The sequence below is a fragment of the Vipera ursinii genome, assembly GCF_947247035.1.
Source record: "Vipera ursinii genome assembly, chromosome: 3".
Classification (NCBI taxonomy): domain Eukaryota; kingdom Metazoa; phylum Chordata; class Lepidosauria; order Squamata; family Viperidae; genus Vipera; species Vipera ursinii.
The window spans coordinates 188099170-188121109 of record NC_139516.1 but is presented as its reverse complement, the minus strand read 5'-3'; the positions used below and the strand labels follow the sequence as shown (position 1 = coordinate 188121109).

At 43.2% G+C, this 21940-nt stretch overlaps 1 protein-coding gene across 1 annotated transcript; it reads left to right on the top strand.

Annotated features, from left to right (window-relative positions):
* Positions 1-1158: 1158 nt before the first annotated feature.
* Positions 1159-21540, top strand: TP53INP1 (tumor protein p53 inducible nuclear protein 1). The gene is made up of 4 exons (XM_083358424.1): positions 1159-1346; positions 5715-6005; positions 9535-9946; positions 16367-21540. Exons 2-4 carry the CDS (start codon positions 5894-5896, stop codon positions 16617-16619), a joined length of 777 nt encoding a protein of 258 aa, XP_083214550.1. The 5' UTR covers positions 1159-1346; positions 5715-5893; the 3' UTR covers positions 16620-21540.
* The last annotated feature ends 400 nt before the right edge of the window (positions 21541-21940 follow it).

Here is a 21940-nt window from a genome sequence, read left to right as displayed (position 1 = left end):
TCCTCGGACAAGCGCTGGCTCTTCGGCTTTGAAACGGAGATGAACACCGGCCCCTAGAGTTGGAAATGACTAGCACGCATGTGTGGGGGAACCTTTACCTTTACCTTATAATATCTGGTCTCTAAATATTTTATTTTCTAGAGTTTGCTTCAAACTCCTTAAAACCATTTTATATAGACATAGAGGATTAGTGTTTAAAATCAGTGTTTCTCAACCTCAGCAACTTTTAATATGTGTGGACCTCAACTCTCAGAATTTCCCAACCAGCATGCTGGCTAGAGAATTCTGGGAGTTAAAGTCCATAAATCTTACAGCTGACTGTTGAATTCTGGGAATTGAAAGTCCACACATTTTTAAAGTTTTTGAGGTTGAGAGACCAGTAATATGTATGTAAGCAAATTTCTTACATACATATTACAGGAACAGTTTCTTACAGGAACAGTTTTGCTGGTAACTATAAAAATGTATGGAATTGTCATGAATGGGATGTACAGGGGGGAACTCCCCACCACCACCCCAGAAGACTGGCACCTTCTTAAACCCCGACCAGCATTTCCTTATTGCCAGCTGGGGGCTAAGACCAGAGATATCCTGTGAGAACTGGGGAGATAAAAGGTTGGGAGAGCCTGAGAATTGAGGAGATAAAACTTAGAATTACATTGAGAAAAGTTTCTCCGTGCCCAGATGTTTATTCAACCTCAGAACAGCTGGAACATTTCCAGTCTATCACTCAGTTCTTTTTTTTCTCCCTTTCTTCTCTTATGCTGTATTTTTCCACCTGGCCGTCTCTTCTTCCTTTCCGCCACCTTTCATCCCTTTCTCTCTCTCTCTCTCTCTCTTCCCATTCCCCTCCTCCCCAATTTTCCTCTTCCTTCTACCTCCCTCAACTTCTCTCGACTTCGTCCTCAACTCCCTTTTGTTGTTCGGGCTTGCAACCGCTCCGAACTTGCTTTGATTCCGCAGCGAAGGGCCAGATCACGTGCGTTAGTGACAGCCTGTCTCGGCGCGGCCCCGAACACCGCGAGGCTCACATTGGTGCAGCCGAAGCCGCTGTCCATTTCCCTCCGCCCGCCCCCCCCCCCGCCGCTTCCAGCCGCCGCCTTCTCACGCAGAGATACATAGACTCAGCACAGGATGGGATGGGAAAGTGGGGGGAGCCGGGGCGGGGCCAGGGACGGCCCCTGCCGATCAGCTGTTCGCTGGATTCTATAACAACAAAAGACTCAGCCGGGAGCTGAGACGGGCCGACGCAACAGGGAGCCTCGAAGGAACCAAGAGGACCGCCGCCCTGCCACCTACCTCAGTAGCCGCCGTCCAGCTTCGTTCTGCCCCGACGTTCGCAGACGGTGAGCGATGCCGCCCGCGGCTGCTCTTTGGGAGCGGGGTGGGTGGCCAGAGCGACTTCCCCGATGCGCGCTTGGCGCGAAGGACGCCGCGCGATCCGCCCGGGCATGTTCCGCCTGGAATGATCGGTCGCTCCGGTTTGTTTTTTTTTTCCAACCGGAGGCTATTTAAAAGATCCGAACGGGGGTGCCAGGGGATTCTCCCCCGCCGCTGCCTTTTAGATTGGGCGGCTGATGCGAGTTCCGTTCTTCCATCCTGCCGTGGGCAAGGAGCCGTCTCCCCCCTTTCTGCAAAGCTGTAAACAAGCGGACCGGTGGCGAGGCGAGGAGTAAGGCCGCAATAAAAGTAGTTCTCCCCGTCCCCGTTTTTCCCCCTCAAGAGCCGAGTCGTGAGAAGCCCGCTGGCGGCTTCGACCTCGCTCGAGGAGTGTTTAGAGGCGGCTGATCGCAACCACTTGTGGCGCAGGTCTCTTCCCTCTGGCTCCAGCCCCGCGTCCTGCTGGCGTTTCCTCGGAGGGTAGCGCCAGGCAGGTCAGTCAGCGCACATCCGGAGAGAGAGAGAGACGATTCAGACGGCGATCCGAGAAAGCTGCTCGAAATGCAGTCCGCTACTCCAGCATTTCCCAACCTTAGGAACTTGAAGATGCGTGGACTTCAACTCCCAGAATTCCCCAGCCAGCTATGCTGGCTGGGGAATTCTGGGAGTTGAAGTCCACGCATCTTCAAGTTCCTAAGGTTGGAAAACGCTGGTTTAGAGACGGGGGGAGGGGGGGGGAGAGAAGAGTTTCTACTTGGATTTTATTAACGTTTTAAGCTTTACTTTTTATCATTATTTGGTCTCGAGGGGCATTTTAAATGGTGGCCTACCCGGAGCCGAAACTTGGAATTAAGACGAGTGAGATCGACGGGCGGGATTTGCCGTTAAAGCAACGTAGGCAAGATTCACTCGCAGATCAATTCCGACGTGTTTTATTCTGCGTTTAATATGCCTAGCGTTAAATCCTAGGTTTCCCCCCCCCACCCCCCTCCAAAATGGATCGGCGTCTGCTATCCAGATTCAGTTTCGGAGTTGTAATTTTGCTGTGATCGCGGAAGAGCGGCTGCGGCGATAAAAAAAAAATATTAATAATAAGAGGTAGAAAAAAAGCGTGGTTTGCGCTTTCGACGCCAAACCGAGTTTAGGGGCGCCTGCGCGAAGGCTGACGGCCGGAAAACACTTCCTTTTCGCTCGAGAAAGCCGAGCGGAGGTCACCATCCATTCAACGAGGACTCCGGGCGAATACCCAGAAATACCCCAGCTTTAGAGATGCCCATTTAAGCTACCCGCCTGCTGCCAATCCTCGGAGTACGGAGCTCTTGGGCTGAAGTTGCACCTAAAGCCGGGCAACGCCGCGGGATTCCGGCTTGGCGGGCCTCGATCCTCGCATTTTTTAGCTTACCTTCTTCACTTTCCCTACCTAGTTTGCAACCTGCCGCGGGAGTCGCTTTCGCGTTTCGCCGCCTTCTGGTGAGATGGAAGAGGAGGAGCGGGAAGTGCTTGGTCCCGCCCAAAGGGCTGGAGAGGTGTCGGGTTGCCGTCTTCCTTTGCATATCCTGTTTTGTTTAAACAGAGGCGAGAAGTCGCCTTTTCTTCAGCTTTCTTCCCTTCCTTAACAGCAGTACTTTAGGGCAGCGTTTCCCAACCTTAGGAACTTGAAGATGCGTGGACTTCAACTCCCAGAATTCCCCAGCCAGCTATGCTGGCTGGGGAATTCTGGGAGTTGAAGTCCACGCATCTTCAAGTTCCTAAGGTTGGGAAACGCTGCTTTAGGGCACTTTTCTGGCGCTCAGATGTGACTAAACACTCCTTGAATCAGCCAGGCGCCGCTGCCGCTGCTGCCAAGGGGGAAGTTTGCTGGCGAACGTTTTCAGGGAAATGCGGCCCAGTTTGTGTGTCTTGTGTGTGTAGATTGGATGGATGGATGGATGCAGCTTTGGTGGGGGTGGGAGTCATATAATATACTCCTAAAACGCATGCACAGACAAGCTGTGGCTCCCATGTGTTCAGTATTACAAACCCCAGCAGCAGTAAGCTTAGTCTTCGGTGTCTCCTGGATTGTTCTAAGCCAGGGGTAGGCAACCTTGGCTCTTTTATGACTCATGGACTTCAATTCCCAGAATTCCTGAGCCAGCTTGGCTGGCTCAGGAATTCTGGGAGTTGAAGTCCATGAGTCATAAAAGAGCCGAGGTTGCCTACCCCTGTCCTAACTAAGCAAATGTATTCTTGGTATAATAGATCATTTTGATTCTTTGGAGAGAAGAGAATCATTTTCCCACCCACCTCCACCCCTTTATATTTCAAAAGTATTTTTTTTTCCAGACGCCTCCAATATTGGGCAACTGTTCTGTTTGTTATTATGTTCACTGTGAGCATGGGTAAACCCAATTTATGTAATCTGATGCAATCTCAGACTTCCACGAACATGAACTCCTCTGATGATTTCAATTAGCTGTGATGCTTGGCTGGAGGAAAATAACTCCTTTAGAACAGTTACATTTGTATTCAGGACAAAAAAAGGTTGGATTGGGTTGGTATATTGGTACAGTATATAAGGATATTCAGATGTATATTTTTTCCTCTGTAAGTAACTATTTTAAATAATCTTTCTACAGTAAACCATGTCTATGTGGTATGCTTGATTTGCTGTTTGTACAAGTTCTAAAGCCAATAATCTAAACCCAGTGCAGCTCTGTATTGCCTTAGGTAAAGGTAAAGGTAAAGGTTCCCCCGCACATGCGTGCTAGTCGTTTCCGACTCTAGGGGCTGGTGTTCATCTCCATTTCAAAGCCGAAGAGCCAGCACTTGTCCGAGGATGTCTCTGTGGTCATGTGGCCGGCATGACTAGACGCCAAAGGCGCACGGAACGCTGTTACCTTCCCACCATAGTGGTCCCTATTTTTCTACTTGCATTTTTACGTGCTTTCGAACTGCTAGGTTGGCAGAAGCTGGAACGAGTAACAGGCTCTCACTCTGTTACGCGGCACTCGGGATTCAACCCGCCAAACTGCCAACCTTCTGATCGACAAGCTCAGCGTCCTAACCCACTAAGCCACCACGTCCCTTGTATTGACTTACCATGCTGCAAATATGCAAAACAAGAAAACTGAAGGATCAGGGTTAATGGTCTCTGGATGAGAACACTGGAACTTAAATCTTTTCAGTGTTGAGCCCCCTGCTGGAAACAGTGATATGGTCAAAGAGCAAAAGTGTTTTCTAAAAACCAAAGGGAACTTTTAATATTCCTGCAGTATATTTAGAGAAATGACCACAGACAAAAAACCATGAAGTTTAGGGATTTAGAATAGATTCCAAAACACAAAAAATTGTTTTGTAAGCTCAGAAGAAATGGAGACCTGAAGTATCTTCACACATTGTATTAACCCATAATTATCTTAATGTTGGCTTGTTTAGTAAATCACAGTTGGCTGGGTCCATACAGCCTTTTAAGCTATCAGTGGAAGATGGTTGGTTATTTTCTCTCTCTCTTTGATGCTTGGGAAAATAAAGTAACAAACCACATTGCTAAAAGTTAATGACTTTTGCTGCTGAAGTTTGATGATAGAGTCACCATTCATTAAACACTATAAAATAGAATGCAATCCATAAAATACCCTCTGGACTAGGCAAATCCCAAACAGTTCTTATGCTTAGCATAGTTGTGACCAGTGCTTTTTTTTGTAAAAGAAAAAGGTGCCGGAACTCACACATGTCACACAACCTGCCTTGCCTACCCTACAATGTTCCATCCAAAAAAGGTGCCGGAACTCCGTTCTGAGCATTCAATGAGAAAAAAAGCCCTGGTTGTGACCAACCTGAGTATTTTAGATGAATGGACTTCCGTTCCAGGTTCCTCAGCCAGTGTGGCTACTGCTGAGAATTCTGGGAAATAAATTGCATATTTAGAAGGCAGCCAGATTGGGAAATACAATGCGCAAGGCAGCCAGCATGGGAAAGGAGATATCTGACAACATAAATACATTGCTGATGGCAAAAGGGGAGGTCTCCTTTTCTACAGCGCCCTGTGGAAGTCCTGTGTGGCACAGCACCACAGGTGGCAGACTTGTGTGGTTTTTAATCTTACGAGCACTCCAAAATCCACCAAATAGATCCAGGGGTCTTTGCTGATTCTGTGGCAGCTTCCAAACTGGTACCCTGGGTTTAACTCTCAGAATTCTCCTGCAGGCCTGCCTGGTTACCACTCCATGGTAAACACAACATATACAACATTATCATGGCTGAGAATTACAGGTTTAATTGAATGCAGATGCAGGATGTGTTTTGTGCTTGCATAGAGCATTAAAATTATTCTTTTCTTATTGTCTTCTCTGCAGGTTTTTGTAGCAACTGTTTACAAACCATGCCTCTCCGCATCCAGTGCCTCAGCTGATAAAAGTTTTTATGCACTTTAATCTTCTACCTGCACCCTAAACTTTGATTGGTACGCTGTAGAGTGGTACCTCATCCTGTGGGTGCAAGCAAGTGCTAGCCAGAGTCTTGTTTCGTCTTAGTAATGTTCCAGAGGCTGAATAATATGTTTGTGGGAGAACTCAGTAATTTGCCCAGCCAAGAACCAGAGTTCAGTGAGAAAGAAGAAGAAGAGTGGATTCTGGTAGATTTTATTGGTAAGATACCTTTTAAACAGAATGTCTAAATGGGAGAATTTATACCAAAAAGTTCTTTATTTGCAGGCAGTATATCAGGCTAAACATGGATGATGTGAGGAAGAAAACAATATAACTTCAAGCTGTTTAGCCCACCTTTTCAAAACTAGCTTAATTTCTGGGAAATTACTGTGCTTCCAACAATTGATTATAGCAGAAGACTGGCCATTCCTCATTCTTTCTTGTCCCTGCTCCAGTTTGCTCAGTTATTGTTGGAACAAAAGAATAAATTCTCAAAGGCTGCTTTCTCCAACTTGGTGGCAGATTGATAGGCAGCAAGGCCAAAACAATCCTAGAAGTCATGTTGGCTATAGTTTATAAGGATAGAGGAACACCCAGCTTGGAGATGGCTACTACATGCTTTTGGTTTGGTAAGAAAATCCTTATCCATAGTCGGGGATAATATTCATGTACCTTCCTCAGGTGAAGGAAGTGAAATTTTCAATATAGTCGCGTAGCAGCAGCCCTGCCTGAGCTTCTCGATATCCTCTCAGGGTTGGTGGTTGAGTTCCCCAAACTTATAGTTTTGGGTGACTTCAACCTACCATCCCTGGGGGGATCATCTGAGTTAGCTCGGGAGTTCATGGCTTCCATGACGGCCATGGACTTGATGCAGGTTATTCAGGGCCCAACTCATAGGGGGGGTCACACGCTCGATTTGGTTTTTCTATCCGGACGGTGGTTAGATGATCTCGGGGGGGGGGGTTCTCCAACTATTACACCCCTGTCATGGACCGATCATCATCTCATGCGGTTGGTCTTCCATTTTGCCACTCCCCGTCGTGGGGTTGCTGCGCCAATAAGATGGTTCCGTCCTAGGCGCCTGATGGACCCTGAGTGGTTCCAGACGGCGCTTGGGCCCCCACCTGCCTCCTTTGCCCACAGCTCGGTCGATGCCCTAGTGGAAGCCTGGGAAAGGGCAGCCACAGAGGCACTCGACCAAGTTGTACCCATACGGCCCTTGACCCGGCGCAGATCCCAATGGGCTCCATGGTTCTCCATGGAGCTCCAGGACATGAAGTGTCGGTGACGGGGCCTAGAGAGCTGTTGGAGATCCAGCCGATCCGAATCCGACCGGTTACGACTAAGGTCGTTTACGAGAACTTATCTCGCGACGATGAGGGTGGCAAGGTCTAACCACTTTGCCACCCTCATCGCGTCCGCAGATAATCGCCCAGCCGCCCTGTTTAGAGTAACTCGCTCTCTCCTTAATCAGGAGGTGAGGGAGGAACCCTTGCAGGGTCGAGCCGAGGAGTTTACTCGATTTCTGTCGGACAAAATCGCTTGGATCCGGACCGGTCTGGACTCTGACTGGGCAGAGTCTGACGATGAGGATACGGGCAGCCTTGTCGATGTAATCTGGGAAGAGTTCGACCCTGTGACTCCTGAAGAAGTGGACAAGATCATGGGAAAGCCGAGCTCCACCACGTGTTTGTTGGACCCGTGTCCCTCCTGGCTGACTTATGCGGCCCGGGATGGGATACGAGGCTGGCTCCAGGCAGTGATTACTGCCTCTTTGAGTGAGGGTAGCTTTCCCGCCGCCTTGAAGGAGGCGGTGGTGAGACCCCTCCTCAAGAAGCCTGCCCTGGACCCAGCTGTGTTAAACAAATATTGTCCAGTCTCCAACCTTCGCTTTCTGGCGAAGGTTGTTGAGAGCATGGTGACGCAACAGCTCCCTTTGTTCTTGGATGAAGCTGATTATCTAGACCCGTACCAATCGGGTTTCAGGCCGGGGTACAGCACGGAGACAGCATTGGTCGCGCTGGTGAATGATCTCTGGCGGGCTCGGGACAGGGGTTGCTCCTCTGTCCTAGTCCTTTTAGACCTCTCAGAGGCTTTTGATACCATCGACCATGGTATCCTGCTGCGACGTCTCAGGGGGTTAGGAGTGGGAGGCACAGTTCTCCAGTGGTTCTCCTCCTATCTTCTGGGACGCTCGCAGTCGGTGTTGGCAGGGGGGCAGAGATCGACCTTGAGACCTCTCATTTGTGGAGTTCCTCAGGGATCGGTTCTCTCGCCTCTCCTGTTCAACATCTATATGAAGCCGCTGGGCGAGATCATTCGTGGTTTTGGAGTTGGGTATCATCAATATGCTGATGATACCCAGCTTTTTATTTCGACCCCAAACCACCCCAGTGATGCCCTCGACGTGATGTCCCGCTGCCTGGAGGCGGTTCGGGTCTGGATGGGGAGGAACAGGCTTCGACTCAACCCTGACAAGACTGAGTGGCTGTTTGTGCCAGCATCCCAGGAAATTCCAATTATCCCATCTCTGGCCATGGGGGGTGAGCTATTACCCCCCCCGTAGATAGGGCGCGCAACTTGGGGGTCCTTCTAGATTCACAGCTCTCTTTAGAAGAGCATATTGGAGCTGTGACTAGGGGGGCCTTTGCCCAGGTTCGCCTGGTGTGCCAGTTGCGACCCTATCTAGACCGGGATGCCTTGCGTACAGTCACTCATGCGCTCGTGACTTCTCGTCTAGACTACTGTAATGCTCTCTACATGGGGCTGCCCTTGAAGTCCACTCAGAGGCTCCAACTGGTGCAGAATGCAGCCGCGCGAGTTGTGCTGGGGGTTTCCCTATACTCCCATGTTACACCTTTGCTCCGCGAGCTGCATTGGCTGCCGGTTGCCCTCCGGGTGAGATTCAAGGTGTTAGTAATGACTTATAAAGCCCTACATGGCATGGGTCCGGATTACCTACGGCAACACCTGCGGCCGGCGTCAACCTCCCTCCGTCCAGTGCGCTCCCACAGAGAGGGCCTCCTCAGGGTGCCTCCGATCAAAGAATGTCGATTGGTGGCCCCCAGGGGGAGAGCGTTCTCTGTGGGCGCGCCAGACCTATGGAACCGCTTGCCGGTTGAGCTCCGGATGGCCCCCGACCTTCGCTCCTTCCAGCGCGATCTAAAAACTTATCTATTTGAGCAATCTGACCTGGTCTGATGGGTTAGGGTTGGGGTTTTAATACGTCTTAATTATTGTTTTAACCTTGGGCATTTATTTAATCGCTTTTGACTTTTGTATCCTGTTTTTGTATTTATTGCCCTGTACACCGCCCTGAGTCCTTCGGGAGAAGGGCGGTATAAAAATATAATAAATAAATAAATAAATAATAAATATTGAAACTAAGTTGGTATGATTCCTGTTTTTCTCTACGTACACACACACAAAATGTAAGATATAGGTATTAATTCCCAGTATACTCTGGGTATTATTTTTAATTTGATGGAATGTATTATATATAGTACTTAATGTGAATTGCTTGTTTATTTTTGTTGTAAAGCTATATATAAATTCTGTAAACAATTTCTACATTGTTCCTATAAACTAATCTTCCATAACTAGGCCCTCTATGAGTTGGGATATATGCTATTAATCTATATAGAGGTCCCTGGCTATTAGAAGGCTAACTCTAGAATATCCAGTCTCCACTACTCCACTACCTTGATCGGCTCTTGTATATCTCAAAGACTGTTGTAATTCCTGACAGATTCTTGTTCAAGCTTCTCTACTGTTGATGAAGAAGAGGCGGAGGAAGTGGATAACATCTGCAAACCACCTCCTGATGACCACTCGCCTATCTTCTCTTGTCTGCCTGATTCCTTGGACTGCTTGGCAGATGCCAGCGAATCCTGCTTCATCCAATTAGACCCATGCCCCCTGGAAGAGAGCTGGTTCATCACTCCCCCTCCGTGTTTTACAGCAGGTGGTTTAACCACTCTCAAAGTAGAAACCAGCCCACTGGAAAATCTGCTCATTGAACATCCCAGCATGTCTGTATATGCAATCCATAATATCTGTCACAACCTCAACAAGAACAATTGTGATGAAAAAGAAGAACAGGAGGAGGAAGAGGAGGAGGGGGAGGAGGAAGTGGAATCCCGGGATGAAAGCAATCGTAGGTATGTTCTCTATTCTTTGATTCAGGCAAAATGTAGAAGTGAAAAAAATGGGAAAATTACATTAAGACAGCATTGAAAATTATTATGAGTGGTGTGAATGATGCTATGGGCAGAATGCTTTTCTTCTTGCTTCCCCCACTCTGGCCCTCCAACAATGCTTATCATTTGTTCTCTTCTTTGAGCTGAGCTCAGAGTGTGCTTGTAAACAGATAGTAGGAGTGAGTGAGAAAAGCACTGAGGCAGCTAGATGAGAAAATACCAGGAGCTGAAGGTGAGTCCCCTATTAAGATGTGGCCCTTGGCAAGTGTGCAGTGACACTTCAGATTTAGTCTTATACCATTCATTCAGAAAAGGGCGCATATATAAATATTGGAAGTGTCAATGGAGATTTTCATTCATCCAAGTCATGATTTTCTCAAAGCTGCCTTTTTCTTTCTTTCTTTCTTTCCAAAGCCAACTGGACTTTCTTTGTTTTTTTCCTTGAAGATGTTTCGTTTATCATCCAAGAAACTTCATCATCTGCCAGAACTGATGAAGCTTCTTGGATGAGAAGTGAAATGTCTTCAAGGAAAAAAACAAAGTCCACTTTTGGAAGGAAAAAAAAAGCACCTTTTGAGATATAAGCTTTGGAAGCGAAACCTAAGTATAGTGCACTGAAATCAGTGAGAAATGCTCATTTTTGCTCCACATTACTGTTTCCTTTGCACGTCTGTGGAGAATCTAAATCAGACATGTCAAACACAAGGCCCGGGGGCCGGATCCGGCCCACAAAGTGGTTTCATGCGGCCCGCGAAACCATCCTGGAAACAGTGAGGGAACGGCCCCCACTGCCTTGGCCCTGGCCCAGAGACCCTGAGATCTGTCCCACTCCTGCCCAGGCCCCCATAGGCCCGCTTGATGCGAACAATGTAGAGCTGGCCACGCCCACCCAGTAGGCCGTACGCACTCTAGCCATGCCCACCCAGTAGGCCACGCCCACCCTGGCCACACCCACCCGGCCCCCTGAGGGCAACCGCAGTGCTGATGCGGCCCTCAATGAAATTGAGTTTGACACCCCTGATCTAAATCATCCAGATCATGGTGATTCAAGGGTGCTTTTCAAAAGGCAACTGGACTTTCTTAGCTTTTTCTTGAAAACATTTTGCTTCTCATCCAAGAACTGAAGAAGCTTCTTGGATGAGAAGCAAAATGTTTTCAAGAAAAAAAACTAAAGTCCTGTTTCCTTTGCAATTATCAAGATAATCCAGAGGTGCAGTAGTAGTAAAAGTGGCAAGTATAAAGATTTTCAGGCCTGGAAAAGGAGTCAATGGACAAGGAGCCTTCCTGAATCAGGCTAAGGGCTTTGTTAGTTCAAAATTAATATATAATATAGTAGCCAACGATCTATGCTCAAGAAAATTATTAATAGAGCATAAACATAATTGTCCTCTGCACTCTTTCCTTTCTAGCAATTAACTTTTTAAGTTGTGCTGCTAATGATTCAAGAGACAATACGCTGGATTATTCATGATTTTCAAAATCCTCTTTTCAACAGTTCTAAATTGGTCATTGTTACCAGATCTGATGGCAATTTATTTCCATAGTTAAACTCTAAGGAACGAATTCCTTCTAATACTTGTGTTCTTTCTGCATTCATGCCATTAAATGATACCCATAAAAAAATCTATCCTGTAGCCACATTTTCCGTAATATGCTTGATTTCATATATTTTTTACCATTTTAACCTTTTCTATCTTTTGAAAAGGAAACATTCCAGATGCCATGGTGTTTCTTGTTCAAGAGCTCCTTCACCTCTGTTAACCTCTTAGGTGGTCCTGCTCTTGTCGCAGCTCTACAGTTCTCCTTTAGAGGATCAGAAGTATTCTTAATATTTTGAAATATGATGCTGACTTTTTTGACAGCGCCCATAAATTGAGGTGATGTTTTCATTTAGCTTAATGATCAGGATTCCAGGATCCCCTTTCTCAGTGCCATCTCAAATCTTATTAGCATCTACCCCAAATTTGAAAGTTTTGCTCTGTGCATCATTCAGTAATTTAATAATTTAATAATTTAATTTGTATACCGCCCTTCTCCCGAAGGACTCAGGGCGGTGAACAGGGCAATACATAATAAAAAACAAGATACAAAAATTAAAAACTGATTAAACAACTATGCCTGTAATAATTAATACATATTAAAAGTTAAAACTAATTTATAAAAAACCCAACCCCATCCCATCAGACCAGGCCAGCTTGTTCAAAAAAGAACGTTTTGAGATCGCGCCAGAAGGAGCTTGGGTCGGGGGCCATCCGGAGCTCGACCGGCAAGCGGTTCCATAGGTCTGGCGCGCCCACAGAGAACGCTCTCCCCCTGGGGGCCACCAATCAGCATTCTTTGATCGGAGGCACCCTGAGGAGGCCCTCTCTGTGGGAGCACACTGGACGGAGGGAAGTTGACGCCGGCTGCAGGTGTTGCCGTAGGTAATCCGGACCCATGCCATGTAGGGCTTTGTAAGTCATCACTAACACCTTGAACCTCACCCGGAGAGCAACCGGTAGCCAATACAGCTCGCGGAGCAAAGGTGTAACATGGGAGTATCTGGAAACCCCCAAGACAACTCGCGCGGCTGCATTCTGCACCAGTTGAAGTCTCCGAGTGGACCTCAAGGGCAGCCCCATGTAGAGTAAGTGTACTGTAGTGTAGAGGAACTGATTTCCTTCCTGAGCCATGTCAGGAAGATACCTTTTTGGCAATATCTTTTCATCATCAAATTTTTTTCTGTTGCAAAACATGCATTAAGTGAAATTCATCTTTCTCAGTAGGGTGAGCTGCAGACACAAGTTACATGTGGAGGAGGAAGAAGAGGGAAAGTGAAGGGGCAGGGATTGGATAAAAGATTGACACACACACACACACACACCTCATGCAGGACATGTGAATCAAGAGCTCCTTAATGGCCTCTGTATAATTGCCTGTTACTTGAACCTCAGTCTTCCACTCCCTTTCTCCAGCCTCTTCCTACAGAAAATGAGCAGTTGACTATGCAGCCAAAGGTTTCCCTCAACTTCCTTTGGGGAAAGATGTATAGTATCTTTTTTTTTAATTGAAAAGTTTTATCATACATTTTATCTTTAACAAACCCCCCTACCCCTCCCCTGTCCCTCCCTCCTTACCCCTCCCCCCTACCCCCCCCCCCCGACTTCCCAGAGCTAAGTACAAGGTATAAAAAAAAAAAAGAATCATAAACAACCATATGCTGACAACCGTAAACTCTAAAATCTATCACTCTCTAGCTCATTTAGGATAACTACAAACACTATTAATATAAAATATATAAAAATATATATAAGAAAAGGAAAAAAGGAAGGAAGACTTATTCAAATGCTACATGAAACTTCTTAGTCCCGTATTTGTTCTGGATATACTCAATCCATTTTCTCCATTCCATAATATAGCGTTCTTGCGAGTGATCTTTCAAATAGGCTGATATCTTTGCCATCTCTGCCAGGTCAGAAACCTTTAAAGTCCATTCTTCTATAGTCGGCAGTTCCTCCTTCTTCCAATACTGACCTATTAAGAGTCTTGCTGCCGTAATTAAATTCAACATCAACTTAGTGTCCACAACTGTAGCATCTGTAATTATTCCCAACAAAAAAAGTTGCGGACAAAACTTTATCCTCTGTTTAAAAATCTTCTGCATGTTCCACCAGACTTTTATCCAAAAAGCCTTAACCTTTTTACAAGTCCACCATATGTGAAAATATGTTGCGTCTTCGTCACCGCACCTCCAACATTTAGGCTGATAATTCGGATACATACTTGCAAGTTTTTTAGGATCTAAATGCCATCTATAAAACATTTTATAAAAATTCTCTCTTAGATTTGAGCTTGTGTAAATTTTACGTTCCTCACCCAAATCCTTTCCCACGTATCCATTGTAATAACTTCTTGGATATTTTGGGCCCATTTAATCATACAATCTTTAACAAGCTCTGTTTCTGAGTCAATTTCTATCAATGCAAGATATATCCGTTTGATATGTGCTGGACCCTGATTTCTAATTTGCTTTATCAAATTTTCATCAGTCATTGTAAAACCAATTTTCTGGTCTTCTTTCCACCTGGCCCGTAACTGAATATATTGAAACCAAGTTTGAACAACCTTCTCATCTCGCAAGAGGCTATATGATTTCAAACACCAGACATTTCTTTCCAAGCTCAGAATCTCCTTGTACGTAGTCACATCATGTTTGAAGCCAGCATGTATGTTTTCTATTGCGTGTTTTGGAATTGCCCACAGTGGTATCTTGCAATCTAGCTTATCTATACTTCTTCCAAACTCTCAACAATGCCTGTCTTAAAATATGCACTCTAAACACATTGTCTACCTTCTTATCATATAACAAATATGCATGCCAGCCAAACAACAAATCGTGGCCCTCAAGATTTAATAATCTCTCTTGTGTCAAATTAATCCAATCACTTATTCCTACTAATGCAGCAGCTTCATAATATAGTTTGAGATTGGGCATTTTAAGACCACCTCTCTCACGAATATCCTGCATAATCTTAAGTTTAACTCGTGGCCTTTTCCCTGCCCAAACAAATTTATTGATACCTCGCTGCCATTCCTCCAAAGTAGAATCTTTCTTAAGAATCGGTATCATTTGAAATAAAAATAAAAATTTAGGCAGGACATTCATTTTCACTGCTGCGATCCGTCCCAACAAAGACAATTGCAATTTTTCCCAACTCTCCAATTCTTTTTGAATTTTCCCCCATAGTTTTTCATAATTATTTTTATATAACTTTGTATTAGAGGGCGACAAAAGCACCCCCAAATATTTAACCCTTTTAACAATCTCAAATCCAGTTAGTCCTTCTAAGAGAGCCTTTTGCGAAACTGTCATATTTTTAGCCAGAATTTTGGTTTTCTGTATATTAACTTTAAATCCAGAAACCTTCCCATATTGTGTTATTATCTCCATCAGGTCCACAACAGAGTTCTCTGGCTGGGTCACTGTAACAACCAGATCAACTGCGAATGCTCTCAATCTATAATCCTGATCTCTAATTTGTATACCCTTAATTTTTTCCGAATTCCGTATTTTAACCAATAATATCTCTAATGTTAACACAAATAACAAGGGCGATAACGGACACCCTTGCCTTGTGCCCTTCTCAATATTACATGCTTCTGTCAGGCTATTATTAACTATAATTCGGGCAGTTTGTTTTTGATATAATGCCCTAATCGGTTGTAAAAAAATTTCCCCAAAATCCATTTTATCTAAAACTTTCATCAAAAATTGCCAATTCAGTTGATCAAAAGCTTTTTCAGCATCTAGAAAGATTAGCGCCGCAGGGATCTGGTTGTTCCTTTCCAAAAACTCTAACACATCAACTATATGCCTCACATTATTTTTCATTTGCCTACCACTAATAAACCCCGTTTGGTCCCCATGAATCACCTGTTGCAGAACCCTCATCAGTCTATTAGCCAACACCTTAGCAAATATCTTGTAATCTGTATTTAAAAGCAATATCGGTCTATAATTTTTAACTTGAGTAGCATCTTGGTCTTCCTTCGGAATCAAGGAAATAAAAGCTGTTCTCCAAGACGGTGGCACCTTTCCCCCCCTCTGGATTGTCTGGAACAGTTCCTTTAACGGTTTTATCATCTCTAATTGTAAATTTTTGTAATAAGCCGCAGAGAAACCATCCGTACCTAGTATATCTTTGTATCACTTTGGGGAAAGTGCTGTTCACTGCATTTCAGTGATACTAGATGTCTGGATTTGCACAGACTTTGGCCCTTGGTTAAATTAAAGAGGATTTATGGTATTAACCTACGTTGTGAGCCTACAGGTACTCCTTGGCCTACAGCCCCTCACTTAGCAACCATTCTAGGTTATGACGTACCTTCCTGGTGGTACTTACAACAGGGATCAAAGTTTTGATGGCGGACTCCCTCCCCCCCCTCCCCCAGGTCTGTTTACATTAGCACACTTAGGGCGCTCAGTCATCAGCTTACATTTATGGCTGTTTGCAGTGTTCTGCACTCTGTATTATGTTTTTATGGCGTTTTTCTCAAAAGTCAGTATTTACTTTTGATTTTCAGCAAAACCAGCCCATAGCAAACCCTTCTTTGCTTAAGGACTACTGCATAAAAGCTCATAAAATCAGGTTGGTCATGTGGGCGATCCAATTTACAACAGTCACAAGTTTATGACCATGATGGCTCCATTAGGGTTGGAACTCAAGAACCACCTATACCTAGGTTGGGCCCACATATCCGCAAATTGGAATGTGACTGACCAGTTTATGAATCATTGTGTCATGCGTTATTGTGGCTACCCATGAAAACTCTCTGCCATGTGCCCGTGTTCTTGCTCTATAACCAGCGCTATCAGTTCCATCCTTCTGCTTGGAATTTTAGATCCGAAGCCCAAAGCAAAATGGGCCAACACGTCCAATGCTACATTGCTGCACTTGCTGCTCATTCAACTTTTGTTGAACAAAGTACCAAGAGTTTTCGTCCTTCCCAGTGGATAAAAGAGTTCAGTGAAAGACAGTCCCTGAACAGAAACTGTCTCCGTCGCCAAAATCTCACCAGAAATCCCTACACACGGCAACTCAAGAACAGTGGATTTTTTGTTCACCAGCCTTGCCAGCGTCAGTATAATTATTGAGAGTGTTTTGCATTTTTCTCCCCAGAAATAATATTGGCTAACTATTGTGAGACAACGGTGAGAACTGTCTTAGGATGCTCATGAGTTGTTTTTACACAATCACTTGAGTGTTACAATTCAGTTGAAAACCACTTTGATTTCAGCGTCACAGAATGCCTTTTCAGCGTTTGGTTTGTAGCTGGTAAACATATACAGTATGTGTAGTAATGTTTGTGTGATTGTGCCTCTTTGCCTCCCTTTGTGAGACTAAATTTTATTAGGTATGGATGGGTTTGTTTTTTTTATATTAGTATTTTACAGCCAAGATATAAGGCATCTTTTAGCCATCTTGTAGTTACAGAATTTCTCAGGGTCACCCATACACTTGCAATGATCTGTGTATACTGTAGATTGTCTTTTAAAATATTAACATAACCATCAAAATACAGTTGCCTGAATGGCATTATATTCCTAATATGGAATTTATTTTCTATGTAGCAATAGAGGGAAGGTGAAGAGGAAAAATGTGTAACCTGATATCTTTCTACATAGCTTTCAAAATCTCTGGTTTAGTATGGTTTACTAGTTTCTTGTGCAAAGAAGGTATTTTGTAGAATGTAACAGACTTACAAGTGAAGATCCGTGCGAACCAGGTTTTGAGTATGTGTTCTAGTCATCCTATTCTTAAATGATGGGGATGGTAGTCCAATATATCTAGCATCCAGTTTGGGAAAGACTACTTTGAAGAACAAAAGTAAACTTTTCATAAAAGCAGTGATAAGCCATGTTGATCCTTTGGGGGGGGGAAATCCAAAATCTTATTACTTGCTGATAGTTAAAGACCATTGAAATGTAACCCAACATTTTCTAGAACTCTCAATCAGGTAAGAAGCTACAAAAATGAAATAGGGAGGATGTAAGAAAGTTCCAAAATTAGGCCAGATGTCTCAAGTTTGAGACTTCAAGTTTGAAGTCAGCCCCAAGATGGCTATAGATTGAGTATAGATTCAGTGTTGTATTTTAGTGGTTTCAGGTTACACCTGATCTCCACAAAGGAGATGGTATGAAAACACAGATTATTAGTGTAGCAAAGAGCAGATAAAATGAAACATTCCTTCTTATTGTCAACAAAGCTAGTGAGTAATTTTTCTTGGTGCATTGGTCTAAAGTCAATTATGCAAAACAGTGTAATGTTACTTAGTGACTATTTTACAACACAACATTTAATCAAAGGTTCTCGAAACCTGTTGAGGTTAATAGTGCTGAAATGCATAAGTCTTCTGCCCTGGTTTGTTTGAATGATTGCCCGTGTGGGTGTTGTATTTTTCAAACTCCTGTTTTATTTAAATATGAGGTGTGGGATGTTTTTTCTTCAGGTTTTATTAATTGTGGTTAGGCCAAAAGCTGCACCTCCAATTTTGAACTGATTTGTAAGCATGATCTGCCACATTTCAGTCCATTAGATTCAATCTACATCAGATTGATGACAATTGTATTTTTTAAAAAAGAATTGCAATTCACAGCTGCCTTCTCAAAATACACTACGGGAATATAGTTTATAAAAGGAATGAATAATTGCTGAAGTAGAAATCTGAAATTTCTCTGCCTGTTGTTTCTTAGGCAACCTAAATTTGTCACTGTGTAACTCTATATTCCTCACTTAAACTTAACTAGCTTTTCCTTATTATTCTAAAAAAAAGATTCATGGTTTTATACAGACACTAATTGTCAAATAAAGAAAAGTCCAAAGAATTACAAGCAATTTAAAACCACAGATGGCAAAGTCCAGTAGCTTTTTGTTTGTTTTCTGGTTGTCCCCACGTTTTTTGTTTTGTTTTTTGGATACGTATTTGAATTTACCATTTGGCTTCCAGGATTCAGGAGAGATGTTTATTAAATTTCTGTGATTTGAATCTTGAATCCTGTCCCTCAGTTTCTAAAAACTGCAAAGGCATTCCTTGTTTTAATAGTCACTCAGGACCTCTTATTTGTCAAATTCACAGCACCATCACTGTATTTTTTTTCTAAAACTCAGGAACCCCTTTCATGTTTGGCTTGCATTTTAAATTAATTAGGTGAAATAACGTACTGTACCAGCAAGTAACTCTTAGCCATCTTCATCTTTTTTTTCCCCGAGAAAATATTGTATTTTCATTGTCTACTTTTAGGAATTTTAAAATAAAGGACACATTTATTTCTGATTTCCTGATTTAGCAAGAATTTGAAGACTTCTAATTGAGAGGTGCAGTTGCTGTCTTTACTGGATAACTTGCTAGTGATGGGGAAATAGAAATACCTGCTTTTCAGTTTTTAATATTGGAAATAATGCCGTGGTGAAAGGAATTTTTACACATACAACTTTAAGCCTGACTCTTTTCTTGTATATTTATATAGCTTGTTTTATTATGTGCCTGAAACTATTAGAGTATTAGAATTTGTTGCTTTTCAAACAATGTGTGTTTTGTGGTTAGAATATGACTTTTTATATATCTGTATCTTTTTTCCACAAAAAACAAGTGTAATAACTCGTAAAAATGAAGGCCATGTGCTATGTTGAATGGTATTTCAATAACTTTGCTGGAACTGTTTTATACATATTATAAACAAAACTGTGCCTTTTTCAATGACTTGTACACACCAGACTTGAATATGAAGATACGAAAAAGAGGCTTTCTGTTTGGATAAATACTGTATATCAGCCTATGCATTCTCTGTGGCAGCTTGTTTGTGGAGCCATTTTCCTTGTACCTGTGGCAGAACTGTTGGTAAGCAAGATTTGGCCATCCTGTTGATACCATATACAAGTTACAGTACTTAACATTTCAAAATGATCAGAGCCCGAATAGTTGCTACACCCAGTTCTTATCCTGGAATGAAAAGGAAATATGCCTTGTTGCGTTATGAAATCCCATTGTCTTATGACAGTTGGTTTTGATATAGTAGTATTTCCTTAATTGATTCCCCTACAGCAGGGAGCAATGGAACATCTTCAGAAGCAATGAATTAAGACTTCAGATTCATAGTTGACTTTGGCCCTTGATCATGTTGGCTGGAGCTGAGGACTGTGTCCGAGCTGACCCAATAAGGAGGGCATAATGTTGCCTGTCTTTCTGCTCCATCATAATCTGCAGTTCTGATCTCCACCAATGACGTGTCATTTGATAAAAACTATTTTAGTGCTGTGGGTGAGCAAGGAAGGTCATTTTTCTCATGCCATTCTAATGCTTAAACTTTTCGATTTTCCATTCATTTAAAACTTAACCATTTTGCTTCTGCTTATTTATTCATTTACCAACCACACTTTATTGCCTTTATATTGGTGATAAGCGCAAAATGCTGTAAAACAGGCCCTTGTTAAAACAGGACATCAGACCGGTCACTCTTCAGATGGATTAAAAGGCGGGGGGGGACTTTTAACAAGATTTTAAAAGCTGTTCAAACTCAACCAGTTACTCAGGTTTGATGGATTTCTAGCCAGTTAATTTTCAGTTTCATTGTATAGTCTATTTCTTCCCATTCTTGTATCTCCATGTAAGCAATTAACTCTGGTCCAGAATAGGAATCTAATATAGGATAATTGAAAATGAATGACAAAAAAGAAAATCGATTTCATCTGATTGTTTTTCCACTCTTTTTGTTTTGAAAATGCATGGGACTCATTTTTGATTCATTTTTACAATGATCTATTCCCATGAAGAAGACAAGTTTTGCAAAGTGACTGTATATTTCAATGTGTGTGCACAAAAAGATAACATTCCTATATTTAGAAAACCAGTGTGGTTAGTAGAAGTTTTCCACATTGTCCCAATTTATTAGGCTCAGAACACATAGTATAGACTGTACCCAAAGCAGGTACTTTGTGGTTATATCTACATACAGTGCTGTGCTAGGCTAGGAGTAAGCAGTTTCTGGCCACATGTCTATCATGCCTCATTTGGCATCTCTTTTAAAACTACCTGCTGAAATTTGGTGGCTAGGTTTTTTCTGAACAATACAATGGAATTGAAGCATTTACCTCCCAGTGGCCGCACACTTCCTTAAATGCATCCAAACCACAAAATCCACCAACAAATGGTTCAACAACTTTTGGCCATGTCCTATCATGTGATGTTACATTAACAGAACCTCTCCTGTTCTTTCAGGATGATGTCTTAAGATTGCTGCCTAAAGAAAAGTTGGATACCAGTGTGTTTGTCAATACTGCAGCTTAGTTTGGCCCCTATGAAACAAATCCATTGGGTAGTTTAACATGTATGAATCACCCAATCTCACCTGGGGAAATTGGTGTCTTTTGAGTTTTCTTTCTTTGTAGGCTGTTTTTTAAAATTGATATATTAACCGTAAAATATTGTTCTGACTGTATTTGGACACATTATCAATGTAAATTGTTGCTTTCTATTACACTCAAAGAATAGCCAGGAATTTTGTAATGAAGGCCTTGTTTCAGATCAGTTTCTCTCCCATCTCTTCCTTGTGTATGTTATATTTTGGGCAACAGCATCATTTGTCATTTGGTCATGGTTTGGATTCCTTTAGGCCACAGTGCAGGTCTATACTGCGCTGCAATTTCTTCTGTGAATTCATCACATTAAGACTTTGCCACTTGTGATAGAGGCACAAATATTTTCACATCTAATTTTCTGCCCTGCTTAAAAGGTAGCAATCTAACAGGTCAAATAAAAGGATTTAAGGGTCTCCAGAAAAAAAAGGGAAATTAATCATAGTAACCCATCTATATAACTTAAATATTTTGTTTCATAATGTGCTCTGGAGAAACAGTCAATAAAAAGGCCAATTGATAAAAATTTTCTGAATCCAATGTTTGCTCTATATTAATCAGTTCTCTCTCTCTCTCTCTCTCTCTCTCTCTCTCTCTCTCTCTCTCTCTCTCTGTGTGTGTGTGTGTGTACGTAGGTACGTGTCACTGCAAAATAACCAGTGACAAAAAGTATTTACTGAAATGCTGTGGGGATAACCTCTGTGGGAGTGGAGCAAGCATAGATTACTCATCACACTTCAGATTTAACCCAATTTGCAAAAGATTTAAAAGCTTGCTAGCTTTTTGTTGACTTCAATAAAGTTACATCAAGAATGTAACTCGGGACAGGGGTTGCTCCTCTGTCCTAGTTCTATTAGATCTCTCAGCAGCTTTTGATACCTTCGACCATGGTATCCTATTGCGGCGTCTCAGGGGGGTGGGAGTGGGAGGCACTGTCTTGCAGTGGTTCTCCTCCTATCTCCTGGGCCGCTCGCAATCGGTGTTGACGGGAGGGCAGAGGTCTGCCCTGAGGCCTCTTGTTTGTGGAGTTCCTCAGGGGTCGGTTCTCTCTCCTCTCCTGTTC